Below are 14761 nucleotides of genomic sequence, written 5' to 3' on the forward strand. Positions count from 1 at the left end.
AAGTGAAACCATGACAATGTGGCTTTCCAGAGGTTTCCACCAGTATGTGGACGGTGACCTTGCACTTGGTGTAGGCCAAGGCTGGGCACAAAGTATGGGGATGGATGATGAGTTGAAGCCTAGTTCCATAGGGTACAGAATTGTGGTCCTTCCGTCCCTCAAGACCTGTAGGGAGGTGGCCTTTGGGCTCCAGATACCCCTCTGTTCTTCTGTGCCCTGCATGTGGAGTCCCATTTGTACCCATTGTCACCCTGAGGTTAAGCTGGTGCCTCCTCCTCAGTGAGCCAAACTTATACTCTGCATCTCCTCAGTGGTAATCTGCCATCCCCTCCCCGTGAGTGCTTGAGTGTAGACTGGCTTTAGTGACACACTTGTAACCTACAGAATATGACAAATGGCATGTGGTATCATTTCAGCATGATTTACTTGACCTTTTGTGCTCTGTCTTTATTATTTTCTTCATTTTTTCCCCCTCTGCCTCCCTTGGATCTCTGGCTCTGGGGAAGCTGCTGTTCTTTCATGGTGCCCTAAGAGAGGCTTATGAGTCCTAGGACAGAGTCCTAAGATAGTGCCTGGCAGCTGGCAGGAAGCCCCCAGCCCTACCTGAATGTTGTTTAGGCCATTTCTGCCCCTGGTGAACTCTGTTCCCCACATTCAATACAGACCCTCTGTCACACAGGCTTCTATCCTGGGAGAACAAGAGATGACACTGGGGGCCCAGGCTTCACCTGTGTACTCCCTTTCCCCACCTGTCAGCTTTGTCCTTGGGTGACCATGACAGGACACCAGGCTCACAATCTCCCACCACCTATTCCTGCCTCATGTTGCCCTCACTCAAAAGGAAAGGTGTGGGGCTACTCAGGGGCCTTTACTGTGTGGACTGGCCTGGATGGACCTGCCCTTGGCTAATTGGTATCACCCATTGGTTCCTCCTCATAGATACCCTGATGTCTAGAGCAGAGTCAGAACCAGCATAGGACCCTTTGTAGGAATCTGTCTTTGTGATCATCCTGAGTCTGGTCCTTGAGAGGTAGGATACAGCCCCCAATGCAGCTCTCATTCTGGGGCCTCCTGAATCCACCCATGACCATGGGAAGTCAGGATACAACAGAGCATGTCACTCCCTTCACTATATGTTGGTTTCTTTCTATGAAAACCCTGATGTTTCCTGGGTAGCTGCTGAACCAGGGTAGTACTTTGTGCCTTAGGTTGTGGCTTTGAGATGTCCTGAGGCTGGGTCCTGGGATAGGGGAATGTAGCACCAGAGACTGCTTGGCTGTGGGGTATCCTGAGGCTTTGGCCTTAGAAACTGAGAGGTAACTAACATCCTTCTGCATCCCCGATGTCTGGCTGAGTGAGCTAGGGAGAGGACTGTTGCTGTAATGTATGTGCCTGGGTATTGGAGTTTCTTGAGTTGCTTGGATCTGTCCCATTGAAGTGAAGTCATGTCTTTGGGACCCTAACCTGACTCCCTCTTCTGATGAGACCACATACGTCCCTCTGGGCCACTGTCTGCTCTTCTCAGCCCCTGTATATTTTTGTATGCACATACAGTATCTCCATCCTTGGCCCTTGAATTTCTGTGACAGTCCTGGGTACCTGCAGTGTCCCAGCTCCAAGGAACATACCTGGATTAGTTCCACCTTCTCTTCCTGACCTCTCCTGTGACCCTGTTCAAGGCATCATATCTTTAGGGCTTCCCTAGTCTCCCTGCACACTGGTGGTCATCCTAGCATCTGTTTCTGAATGACATCATCAGGCATGTGTGAGAAACATTGTGGGCTGCTGTCACATGTAGGTAATGCACAAAGTTGGAGGTGAAATAGTGGAAGGTTTTGGATGTGGCAAAGAATATAGCTAAAAATAAGTCTGGGCTCCTATGTTGTGACCTTGGAAATGTTGCTTCCCTTCTTGGCCTTCTCCTGTTTGCATCATGAGAAGGTGGAAATTCAGTTAATTCAGATATCTTCATGGTCCATAAGCCTTCTGAATGCTTCCCATTATAGATTCAGATCTAAGGGCCTCAACTTGGCCTTTGTGGCTGGACCTAGTGCTTAATAGCTCCCAGTTACCCTCACCCTGGTGTGCACATCCTAAGCAATCCCCTCCCTTTGAGTGCTTGAGTGTGGACTGGATTTAGTTGTTCACTCCTTAGCTATGGAACATGACCAATGGCATATGATGTCACTTCACCATGATTTACTTAACATTTTTGCTCTGTCTCTATTATTTTCTTCTCTGCCTCCCTTGGAACTCTGGCTCTGGGGAAGCTGCTGTTCTCTCATGATGCCCAAAGAGAGGCTTATGAGTCTTAGGACAGAGAGAGCAACCCATGAGGAGATATTAGGTCTCTGTCCTGAGTCCTTCCAGTAACCATGGGACTCAGTGTGGAAGCAGATCTTGCAATAACTGAACCTCAGGTGAGTCTGTAGACCAGGCCTCCTGAGAGACATCAGGAGCCTCCAGCTGAGTCCTAAATTTCTGTTTCATAGAACTGTGAGACCATAAATGTTTGTGTTGCATCCTTTAAGTTTGGGATAGCATTTTCCCAGAGTAGTGTGTCAGTGGTATAGTCTAGAAGGCCCTAGAATTTGTCCTTCCATCCCACTCCTCCTGGGCTTTGTTCAGCCCCACTGGTTGCTCTTGTAACTTCCTTTCTGACTGAACTCACTTTTGACTTTGACTTCCTGAACAGTTGATCCTTCCCTCTGGCACACTGTGCCCAGGGTTGTGCAGGGCTGCATCCCTCTCAAGTCTATGCTTGAGTGATTTCAAGGCCTCCGTTTTATGAAGGAGCCAAGGACACAAAGGAGCAGGACACCAGTGTCCAGGGGCATTAGGAGGGACTGCAGGAGCTGCCCTTTCCCCTGCTTACAAGTCTTTTTCACTATGGCCACTTCCAGGGTCTTACCCTCCAACAAGGTGGTCCTTGACTTGTCCAAGGATGAGTGGGTCAGTGCTCTGCTACCTTGTGTCCTTGCCAAGTTTTTGGCTGGCTCTGTAGGACTTCCAGGAGGCTGACAGCATTTGGCAAGGACCTGTGTGCACCAGGGGCTAGAGGTTGGTGAGCCTTGTGATCCTTGGAGTGAGCAGCGGCAAACTCCATGTTATGTCAGGAAGGACACTGTGGCTTCTCATGGATCCCCTCCACAATAGGCAGGTGTTCCTAGAGAAACATTCCCATGCTGGTGGTAGAGGAGCCAGGAACAGGCATACCCCTTGTTTTCTTTAGGGATTTCCCAGCCCTGAAATCCTGCCATCTCTCCTCCTTCCACACTGTGGATCCTGGATATGCTAACTGGATATGGCTAGTCATGTCCCCTGGAGGTACTGCCTCTAGCATCTTTCTCCTTTTCCTTTGTTACTTCCCAGGGTCCATCCCCACTGTTGAATACCACTTTGGCCCCCAGTTGTGGTGTTATTTTGTGTATGTGTGTGTGTGTGTGTGTGTATGTGTATGTGTGTGTGTGAGTGTGCACACACATTTCTTCATACATCCTTGGAATGTTTGCGGTTCTCTTTTTTTATTTTTTATTTATTTTATTTATTTTTTATGCCTATTTTTTAAATTTTATAAAAATTGAATCATACTACTTTTTAAAAAATTTTTTATTGTTGGTTGTTCAAAACATTACATAGTTCTTGATATATCATATTTCACACTTTGATTCAAGTGGGTTATGAACTCCCATTTTTACCCCGTATACAGATTGCAGAATCACATCAGTTACACATCCATTGATTTACATATTGCCATACTAGTGTCTGTTGTATTCTGCTGCCTTTCCTATCCTCTACTATCCCCCCTCCCCTCCCATCCCCTCCCCTCCCCTCTTCTCTCTCTATCCCCTCTACTGTCATTCATTTCTCCCCCTTGTATTATTTTCCCCTTTCCCCTCACTTCCTCTTGTATGAAATTTTGTATAACCCTGAGGGTCTCCTTCCGTTTCCACGCAATTTCCCTTCTCTCTCCCTTTCCCTCCCATCTCTCATCCCAGTTTAATGTTATTCTTCTTCTCATGATCCTCGTCCCTACTCTGTTCTTAGTTACTCTCCTTATATCAAAGAAGACATTTGGCATTTGTTTTTTAGGGATTGGCTAGCTTCACTTAGCATAATCTGCTCTAATGCCATCCATTTACCTGCAAATTCTATGATTTTGTCATTTTTTAATGCAGAGTAATACTCCATTGTGTATAAATGCCACGTTTTTTTTATCCATTTGTCTATTGAAGGGCATCTAGGTTGGTTCCACAGTCTTGCTATTGTGAATTGTGCTGCTATGAACATCGATGTAGCAGTGTCCCTGTAGCATGCTCTTTTTAGGTCTTTAGGGAATAGACCTAGAAGGGGAATAGCTGGGTCAAATGGTGGTTCCATTCCCAGCTTTCCAAGAAATCTCCATACTGCTTTCCAAATTGGCTGCATCAATTTGCAGTCCCACCAGCAATGTACAAGTGTACCCTTTTTCCCACATCCTCGCCAGCACTTGTTATTTGACTTCATAATGGCTGCCAATCTTACTGGAGTGAGATGGTATCTTAGGGTGGTTTTGATTTGCATTTCTCTGACTGCTAGAGATGGTGAGCATTTTTTCATGTACTTGTTGATTGATTGTATGTCCCCCTCTGAGAAGTGTCTGTTCAGGTCCTTGGCCCATTTGTTGATTGGGTTATTTGTTATCTTATTGTCTAATTTTTTGAGTTCTTTGTATACTCTAGATATTAGGGCTCTATCTGAAGTGTGAGGAGTAAAGATTTGTTCCCAGGATGTAGGCTCCCTATTTACCTCTCTTATTGTTTCTTTTGCTGAGAAAAAACTTTTTAGTTTGAGTAAGTCCCATTTGTTGATTCTAGTTATTAACTTTTGTGCTATGGGTGTCCTATTGAGGAATTTGGAGCCCGACCCCACAGTATGTATATCGTAGTCAACTTTTTCTTCTATCAGACGGCGTGTCTCTGATTTGATATCAAGCTCCTTGATCCATTTTGAATTCACTTTTGTGCATGGCGAGAGAAAGGGATTCAGTTTCATTTTGTTGCATATGGATTTCCAGTTTTCCCAGCACCATTTGTTGAAGATGCTATCCTTCCTCCATTGCATGCTTTTAGCCCCTTTATCAAATATAAGATAGTTGTAGTTTTGTGGATTGGTTTCTGTGTCCTCTATTCTGTACCATTGGTCCACCCGCCTGTTTTGGTACCAGTACCATGCTGTTTTTGTTACTATTGCTTTGTAGTATAGTTTGAAGTCTGGTATCGCTATACCGCCTGATTCACACTTCCTGCTTAGCATTGTTTTTGCTATTCTGGGTCTTTTATTTTTCCATATGAATTTCATGATTGCTTTCTCTATTTCTACAAGAAATGCCGTTGGGATTTTGATTGGCATTGCATTAAACCTATAGAGAACTTTTGGTAATATCGCCATTTTGATGATGTTAGTTCTGCCTATCCATGAACAGGGTATATTTTTCCATCTTCTAAGATCTTCTTCTATTTCTCTCTTTAGGGTTCTGTAGTTTTCATTGTATAAGTCTTTCACCTCTTTTCTTAAGTTGATTCCCAAGTATTTTTTTTTTTTTGAGGATATTGTGAATGGAGTGGTGGTCCTCATTTCCATTTCAGAGGATTTGTCGCTGATATACAGGAATGCCTTTGATTTATGCATGTTGATTTTATAGCCTGCCACTTTGCTGAATTCATTTATTAGCTCTAATAGTTTCTTTGTAGACCCTTTTGGGTCTGCTAGGTATAGAATCGTGTCTTCTGCAAATAGTGATAATTTAAGTTCTTCTTTTCCTATTTTTGTGCCTTTAATTTCTTTCATCTAATTGCTCTGGCCAGTGTTTCGAGAACTATGTTGAACAGAAGTGGTGAGAGAGGGCATCCCTGTCTTATTCCAGATTTTAGAGGGAATGCCTTCAGTTTTTCTCCATTCAGAATGATGCTAGCCTGAGGCTTAGCATAGATTGCTTTTACAATATTGAGGTATGTTCCTGTTATCCCTAGTTTTTCTAGAGTTTTGAACATAAAGGAATGCTGTACTTTGTCGAATGCTTTTTTCGCATCTATCGAGATGATCGTGTGGTTCTTATTTTTAAGTCTATTGATGTGGTGAATAACATTTATTGATTTCCGTATATTGAACCAGCCTTGCATCCCAGGGATGAATCCTACTTGATCATGGTGCACAATTTTTTTGATATGTTTTTGTATCCGATTCGCCAGAATTTTATTGAGGATTTTTACATCTATGTTCATTAGAGATATTGGTCTGTAGTTTTCTTTCTTTGAAGTGTCTTTGTCAGGTTTAGGAATCAGGGTGATGTTGGCCCCGTAGAATGAATTTGGAAGTTCTCCCTCTTTTTCTATTTCCTGAAGTAGCTTGAAAAGTATTGGTATTACTTCCTCTTTAAAGGTTTTGTAAAACTCTGCTGTATACCCATCCGGTCCTGAGCTTTTCTTAGTTGGTAGTCTTTTGATGGTTTCTTCTATTTCCTCAATTGATATTGGTCTGTTTAGGTTGTCTATATCCTCCTGACTCAATGTGGACAGATCATATGACTTAAGAAATTTATCGATGCCTTCACTATCTTCTAATGTATTGGAGTATAAGGATTCAAAATAATTTTTGATTATCTTCTGTATTTCTGAAGTGTCTGTTGTGATATTGCCTTTTTCATCCTGTATGCTAGTAATTTGAGTTCTCTCTCCTCTTCGCTAGCATGGCTAAGGGTCTGACGATTTTATTTATTTTTTCAAAGAACCAACTTTTAGTTTTGTCAATTTTTTCAATTGTTTCTTTTGTTTCGATTTCATTAATTTCAGCTCTGATTTTAATTATTTCTTGCCTTCTACTTCTTTTGCTGTTGTTTTGCTCTTCTTTTTCTAGGATTTTGAGATGAAGTATGAGATCATTTATTTGTTGGTTTTTTCTTTTTTTAAGGAATGAACTCCAAGCAATGAATTTTCCTCTTAGAACTGCTTTCAATGTGTCCCATAGATTCCGATATGTTGTGTCTGTGTTTTCATTTATCTCTAAGAATTTTTTAATTTCCTCCTTGATGTCTTCTGTAACCCATTGATCATTCAGTAACCTATTGTTCATTCTCCAAGTGATGCATGCTTTTTCCTTCCTTCTTTTATCGTTGATTTTCAGTTTCATTCCATTATGATCAGATAAGATGCATGGTATTATCTCTACTCCTTTATATTGTCTAAGAGTTGCCCTGTGACATAATATATGATCTATTTTTGAGAAGGATCCATGTGCTGCTGAAAAAAAGTGTAACTGCTTGATGTTGGGTGGTATATTCTATATATGTCAATTAAGTCTAGGTTATTAATTGTGTTATTGAGTTCTATAGTTTCCTTATTCAACTTTTGTTTGGAAGATCTGTCCAGTGGTGAGAGAGGTGTGTTGAAGTCTCCCATGATTATTGTATGGTGGTCTATTAGACTCTTGAACTTGAGAAGAGTTTGTTTGATGAACATAGCTGCACCATTGTTTGGGGCATATATATTTATGATTGTTATGTCTTTTTGGTGTATGGTTCCCTTGAGCAGTATGTAGTGTCCCTCTTTATCCCTTTTGATTAACTTGGGCTTGAAATCTATTTTATTTGATATGAGTATGGACATTCCTGCTTGTTTCCAAAGTCCATATGAGTGATATGATTTTTCCCAACCTTTCACCTTCAGCCTATGTATGTCTTTTCCTATCAAATGTGTCTCCTGTAGGCAGCATATTGTTTTGTCTTATTTTGTGATCCATTCTACTAGCCTGTGTCTCTTAATTGGTGAGTTTAAGCCATTAACATTTAGGGTTATTATTGAGATATGGGTTGTTCTTCCAGCCATATTTGTTTATTTATGTTACTAAACATGGTTTGTTTTCCTCTTTGATTGTTTCCCCCCCTTTACTGTCCTACCTCCCACTGTTGGTTTTCATTGTTATTTTCCATTTCCTCTTCCTGTAATGTTTTGCCAAGGATGTTTTGAAGAGATGGTTTTCTAGCTGCAAATTCCTTTAACTTTTGTTTATCGTGGAAGGTTTTAATCTCATCTTCCATCCTGAAGCTTAATTTCGCTGGATACACAATTCTTGGTTGGAACCCATTTTCTTTCAGTTATTCCAGGATCTTCTAGCTTTCAGAGTCTGTGTTGAAAGATCAGCTGTTATCCTGATTGGCTTACCCCTAAATATAATCTGCTTCCTTTCTCTTGTAGCTTTTAAAATTCTTTCCTTATTCTGTATGTTGGGCATCTTCATTATAATGTGTCTAGGTGTGGATCTCTTATGATTTTGCACATTCGGCGTCCTGTAGGCTTCTAGGATTTGGGATTCTGTCTCATTGTTCAAGTCTGGGATGTTTTCTCGTATTATTTCATTGAATAGATTGCTCATTCCTTTGGTTTGAAACTCTATCCCTTCCTGTATCCCAATGACTCTTAAATTTGGTCTCTTGATGTTATCCCATATTTCTTGGATGTTCTGCTCATGGTTTCTTAACAGTCTTGCTGAGCTGTCTATGTTCTTTTCAAGTTGAAATACTTTGTCTTCATTGTCTGATGTTCTATCTTCTATGTGTTCTGCTGTGCTGGTAGTATTCTCAATTGAGTTTTTAAGTTGGTTTATTGCTTCCTGCATTTCTAGGATTTCTGTTTGTTTGTTTTTTATAACCTCTATCTCCCTGTATAGTTTGATCTTTTGCTTCTTGGATTTGTTTATGTAATTCATTGTTGAAGTGATCTTTCATTGTCTGATTTTGGTGTCTGATGTCTTCCTTGAGACTCCAGATCATCTGAAGCATGTATATCCTGAATTCTTTATTTGACATTCCATCTGCTGCAGATATTACCTCTTCTAACGTTGAGTTGACCTGCATTGCTTGTGGTCCTTTCTTTCCTTGTCTCTTCATACTGTTCGCGTTTCTTTCTGCTTGGTTAAACTGTTGTTGCTATTGAATTTTCCCCCTATATATTTATATTGCTCTTGTATAGTTGCAAAGTCTCCCTCGCAGGCGCAGGCGGCGGCTCTGCCCCTCCTCCAATTGGGGCAATGTGCCTACCACGCCGGCAGGCCCCTGGGCCTCTTCTGCCGGTGGGTAGCAGGTCCGCCTACCTTGCAGGCGCGGGCGGCAGCTCTGCCCCTCTGCGGGCTGCTAGGCTTGTTCTGTCGGTGGTCGCAGTTCTGCCTACTTTGCAGGCGCGGGCAGCGGCACTGCCCCTCTGCAGGCCGCTGGGCCTGTTCTGCCGGTGGGTCGCAGGTCCGCCTATCTTGCAGGCACGGGGGTGCGGCTCTACCCTTCCGCAGGCCGCTGGGCCTGTTCTGTCTGTCGGTTGCAGGTCTGGCGTGTTCTGTTGGTGGTCGCAGGTCCGCCTACCTTGCAGGCGCGTGGGGCAACTCTGCCCCTCCGCGGAATACTGGGCCTGTTCTGCTGGTGGGTCACAGGTCCGCCTACCTTGCAGGCGCGGGGGGCGGCTTTGCCCCTCAGCAGGCCGCTGGGCCTGTTCTGCCGGTGGTCACAGTTTCGCCTACCTTGCAGGCACTGGAGGAGGGGGCGGCTCTGCCCCTCAGCAGGCCGCTGGGCCTGTTCTGCCGGGGGGTCGGAGCTCCGCCTACCTTGCAGGCATGGTTGGCAGCTCTGCCCCTCCATGGGCCACTGGGCCTGTTCTGTCGGTGGTCACAGTTCTGCCTACCTTGCAGGCGCGGGGGGAGGGGGCAGCTCTGCCCCTCAGCAGGCCACTGGGCCTGTTCTGCCAGGGGGTCAGAGGTCTGCCTACATTGCAGGCGTGGTTGGCAGCTCTGTCCCTCCACGGGCCACTGGGCCTGTTCTGTCGGTGGTCACAGTTCCACCTACATTGCAGGTGCGGAGGGAAGGGGCGGCTCTGCCCCTCAGCAGGCCGCTGCGCCTGTTCTGCTGGTGGGTCGCAGGCTCACCTACCTTGCAGGCGTGGTTGGCAGCTCTGCCCCTCCACGGGCCACTGGGCCTTTTCTGTCGGGTGGTCACATTTCCGCCTACCTTGCAGGCATGGGGGGGGCGGCTCTGCCCCTCATCAGGCCGCTGGGCCTGTTCTGTGTGTTGTCACAGTTCCGTCTACCTTACAGGCGTGGGGGGAGGGGTCGGCTCTGCCCCTCAGCAGGCCGCTGGGCCTGTTCTGTGGTTTGTCACAGCTCCGCCCACCTTGCAGGCACGGGGGGAGGGGGCGGCTCTGCCCCTCAGCAGGCCGCTGTGCCTGTTCTGCTGGTGGGTCGCAGGCCCGCCTACCTTGCAGGCGTGGTTGGCAGCTCTGCCCCTCCGCGGGCCACTTGACCTGTTCTGTGGGTGGTCACAGTTCCGCCTACCTTGCAGGCGCAGGGGGAGGAGGCGGCTCTGCCCCTCAGCAGGCCGCTGCGCCTGTTCTGCTGGTGGGTCCCAGGCCCTCCTACCTTGCAGGCGTGGTTGGCAGCTCTGTTTGCGGTTCTCTTGATAAAGCGAATCCTGTAGAAGATGGAAGAGCCCTGGTCTAGAGGTCAGAACCCTCCTTTTTGTCATTTGGGGTTTTAAATTTTGCTCTTTGGTTTGTTTTTAAAAGTTTGATCTTCATTTATTTGAGACTACTCATTGAGTTTATCAATATTACACTTTAATATGCAAAAATGTTAATCAGTGGTTAGAGCTGTGGATGGTGGGTGGGTAGGGGTTACATGAGGTGATTTCTTTTTGGTTAGAGGAGGCAGATTGACATACAATGCACTGCACATATTTAAATTATAAAAACGTACAAATATATAAAGAGCCTGGAAACCATCACCTGAACATGAACTCATACATGCATAATAATGAACTCATGTTTATAGCCCCTTAAATTTCCTTGTGGCTACTTGTCATCACTTTCTGTCCTCCCATCCCTTGCAACCACTCATCTGGTTTATGTTCTGGCCCTGTAGTCATTCAGTGTGTGCTTTCTTGTAGGGCTTATTTATTCAGTGTAATGAATTTCAGTTTCGTGTGTGTTGTCCTTTGTATGTACCACAGATTGATTCTCCATTCATCTGCTGGTGGACATTTGTGTTGACTGCAGTTTTTGACCTTTACAAAGAAAGCTGTTGTGATCATTTTTGTACAAGTCCTTGTGTGCATATATGCTTTCATTTTCTTGGGCAAAACATAAGTATGAATTGCTGGATCGTACAGTTGATGTGTTCAAAGTAGAGTTTCAGGTTTTTTGAGTGAATTCTTAATCCCTATTCTTGTATATTCACCGTTTTCTCATTTGGTTTTGGACAGTGAGCCTGAGGCAAGGATATTTCTCTTTCATAAACCTCAAGTTCTTTTACCTAGGAGTTAATTTAACAGAAAAAAAAATCAACTCTATCATACCATGCTAAAGTTTTGCAGTTTTTTTTGCATGTAGGTTAAGTCCATGTATCACACAGAATTTTACCATAATTCAGCCATTACTATACTGTGAGATATTTGTGTTGTTTTCATTTTTTATGTTAGCTTACAAAATGAGATGACTCCCAATATATAGCTGAATGTATTCCTTTAGGATTTGAGTGTTTTAGTATTGGGGAATTGGAAAATTATTCTTTCCCTTCAATGTATTTACTTACTTTTTAATTGACAGTGTTTTAGTAACATTTATGGGACACAATGTGGTTTTGGACCTCTGTATACATTGTAAATGATGCAGTGCATTTACATACGCACTACTTCCATGATTTAACTTTTAGTCTGTGTGGTAAGAACATTTAAATCCTTTAGAAACTTTTAAATATACAATTTTGACATCATAGAGCACAGTTGGTCTATGCTCTTTCTTCCTCATTCTGAGACCTTGAACTCTTTGACTGACCTTCTCTCTCTCTGTGCCTCCTGGAAGGTAGGTGTCTAATTTTGTTTGTTTCTTTCTCTCTTTTTTCCCCCCAATATCTAGGGTTTTGAACATGCTCAGCAAACATCCACTACTAATTACACACCCAGATTTTATGTTTTGAGGCATGTTTGCACTAAGTTTCCTGTGCTCACCTAGAACTTGCCATCCTCCTCCCTTAGTCACCCAGGTAGCTGGGATTACTGGTATATGTTCCAGTGACTGCCTAGAAGCAGATATTGTTGAATTTGCCCATGAAGGGTTCAAGTCCCTTGGACTACAGTGCTACATTGTTTTCCTGAAAGTCAGGGCCACCTGTTCACCCACTAGCAAAACATGCTGTTTATAAATATGTAGTAGGCAAAAATGGGCCCTGGACCCAATGGTGAGGAGCTGTTCCACAGCCTGCAGCCCCTGCTGATCTCTGTGCTTAGTGACAGCTCAAATAGCTGAGCTCCACTGTGTTTCCGCTCTCGGCTTGGGTTGCTATGTGGCTGCTGCTGATGTCCAGGAGGACATCGTTTATGAGGACATGGAGACACTCTGTGGTACCCTGTGCACTCTGGCCACTGACAGCAACAAGTACCATGCTAAGGCCAACGCTCTACTTTCCGTGCTGTGCTGAACTTTGTTGAGGGCAGTGAATGCCAGGAAGAGACAATCCGCTTTGGACTGAAGTGCTCTCTGTGGACAGCTGGGCTCGGCACCAGATCTATGCTGCCTTCAAGGATGTACTGGGTTCCGGCATGCACCACCACCTTCAGAACAATGAGCTTCTTCGTGACATCTTTGGCCTGGGCCCAGTGCTGGTGCTGGATGACACTTCCCTGAAGGCCTGCAAAATTTCATGCTTTGAGAAGCACCTGTACAATGCTGCTACCTTCAAAGGCCTGACCAAGGCTCACAGCTGTGTAAGGGACAAGTGGGCAGACATCCTGTGAGGCGGACCAGCTGAAGAGAAGTCTATCTACATTGTTGCCCATATTTTTACAGAAGAGAGTGCAAGAACTGGTCTCTGCCAGTGATTGTCACTTTATTTTTTTAATGGCAAAACCAAAAACAGATATAGGGCGGATGAGTGAAGGGTCAGGACTTTTGGGACCCTGGCCTTTGTCCCCGCACTCAACTCTATGGCCTCTTCCTGCCCTTTCTCAGGTAAGGCCAAATGTGTGCCTCTCCCAGGGTAGTCAGTAGGGAAGCTACCGACTGACCCCTCTGTGATTATGTAATGACATAATGTGAGAGTGTATTGGCACCAATTTGTGTACTGCATTGTGACTCTGGTAGTAGCAATCACAGTGAGCTGAGGCTCCACAAGTCGAAGGGCAGAGTCCCCATCAAGGCTACCTTTACTTCAGATGCTGGCTGTATTACAGGGCTATTCAGGAGCCCTACATTTCTGACCAACTGATACTAATTTGGGGATTCATGTGACTCCTGCATAGAACTCATGGAATCCTGGTGATTAAAGTGCTGCTATAAAGGGTATAAACAAGGACAAACCAAATAATGAGTTATACCAGGTGAAGTCTAGGAGGGTCTGAGCAAGGACCCTCTCCCTGTGGGATCCAGCACACCTTTCTCTTGGCCCATCACTGTATTCACCAAGCAGAAATGTCCACTGAGATTCAGTGTCCAGAACTTTTATTGGGGTTTCATTATGTAGATGTGATTGATTAAATCAATGGATGTGGGATTGAATTCAGTCTCCATCTCCCTTCACTGCCCTGAGGTTGGGCTGGTTAAAGCCCTAACTCATAGGAGTGGTGAACAACCTTCCCTCTCTTGCATCAGATCCAACCTGTTAGCAGAATCACAATTATGATATAAATAATGATAGTTGTATTATTTGTGAAATTTTAAGGATTTAGACTTCCTCCCAGAATCCAGGAGCAAAAGCCATTCAATTCTGCTTATATAACACTTGTCATTTGAGATTGATTCATGTTTTCACTCAGGTGCTTACAATCATTCCAGTGGATGCATGAGTCAACAGTGCATTCCTTTTTATTGCTGTGTGGTATTCCGTGGTATAGAGATACCACAGTTTGTTCCACCATTCAACATTCCTTCAGGAACATAAGTATCCTATAAAAATCCCTTCTGGACCTTACATAAGGTGCATGTCAGTGGTTGAAGTAGTAGTTGAAATATAATATAAGCTTATCTGCATTCTTCATGTTCTTTAGGGAGAGTCTGTCCCCTGCCTTAGCTAACTGAGAAAATCACTATACATGGTCATAATCCTAGGGGGAAAGCAACACAATAAACTGGTCATGACCAAAAAGAAAGACTTGTTTTGCATTAAATTTACTAAATTGCTCTAGTATTTAAAAATGTACTTGTGCACAATCTGGTTTCAAGGAACTGACAATACATTCTGTTCTGCATGGGAATGTGGCTACTGACCTAAAGTTCTAACTTATGGATAGGAAGACAATGAAGGCAGTTAAATGAGGGAGTCAGTTTAATAAGGTGTGTCAGGGTCTGAATAAATTACTCCCTGTGATTTCATGAGAAGCTTGTGATGGATAAATTGTGCTCCACGATTCCCATTCCCCTATCCTGAGTTCTGACCTTTCTTTGTGAACACATGCTAATGTCCTGTGAATTTCTCAGGAGAAAAATTTTTAAGTTATGTTTGGTAGAGAACTGTAAGAAGCCATGGAAATATTGGGAAGTAGAGGTGGGAAGTGCTAGCGTACACACCTTCATTTGTGTGTGTTCTCATTCAACATGAGGGGGCCAAGCAGGGGTTCCACTGAGGGGGTCTTATATGGGAGATTCAGTGAGGAATAATTTCATAAGCATATAGGATTTTTTTCATGAGGAGATTCTTGTAAAATGAGTCATTCTTTCCAAAAGCCAGCAATGTTCCTGTGATAGACCAAAAAAAC

At 44.0% G+C, this 14761-nt stretch overlaps 1 protein-coding gene and 1 pseudogene across 1 annotated transcript; both read left to right on the plus strand.

The window, feature by feature from the left end:
- Nucleotides 1-5350: 5350 nt before the first annotated feature.
- Nucleotides 5351-12041, plus strand: LOC131423562 (uncharacterized). The gene is made up of 2 exons (XM_058573852.1): nucleotides 5351-10517; nucleotides 11928-12041. Exon 1 carries the CDS (start codon nucleotides 9064-9066, stop codon nucleotides 10513-10515), a length of 1452 nt encoding a protein of 483 aa, XP_058429835.1. The 5' UTR covers nucleotides 5351-9063; the 3' UTR covers nucleotides 10516-10517; nucleotides 11928-12041.
- Nucleotides 10524-14155, plus strand: LOC124081820 (interferon-related developmental regulator 2-like; annotated as a pseudogene).
- The last annotated feature ends 606 nt before the right edge of the window (nucleotides 14156-14761 follow it).

Source organism: Marmota monax, unplaced genomic scaffold (genome assembly GCF_021218885.2).
Source record: "Marmota monax isolate L192 unplaced genomic scaffold, Marmota_monax_Labrador192_F-V1.1 WCK01_AAM20220418_F8-fsc02008, whole genome shotgun sequence".
Lineage (NCBI taxonomy): Eukaryota > Metazoa > Chordata > Mammalia > Rodentia > Sciuridae > Marmota > Marmota monax.

Bases quoted from the DNA above. Each gene is read 5' to 3' on its own strand.
- LOC131423562 (XM_058573852.1), top strand. From the start codon at position 9,064: ATGTGCCTACCACGCCGGCAGGCCCCTGGGCCTCTTCTGCCGGTGGGT.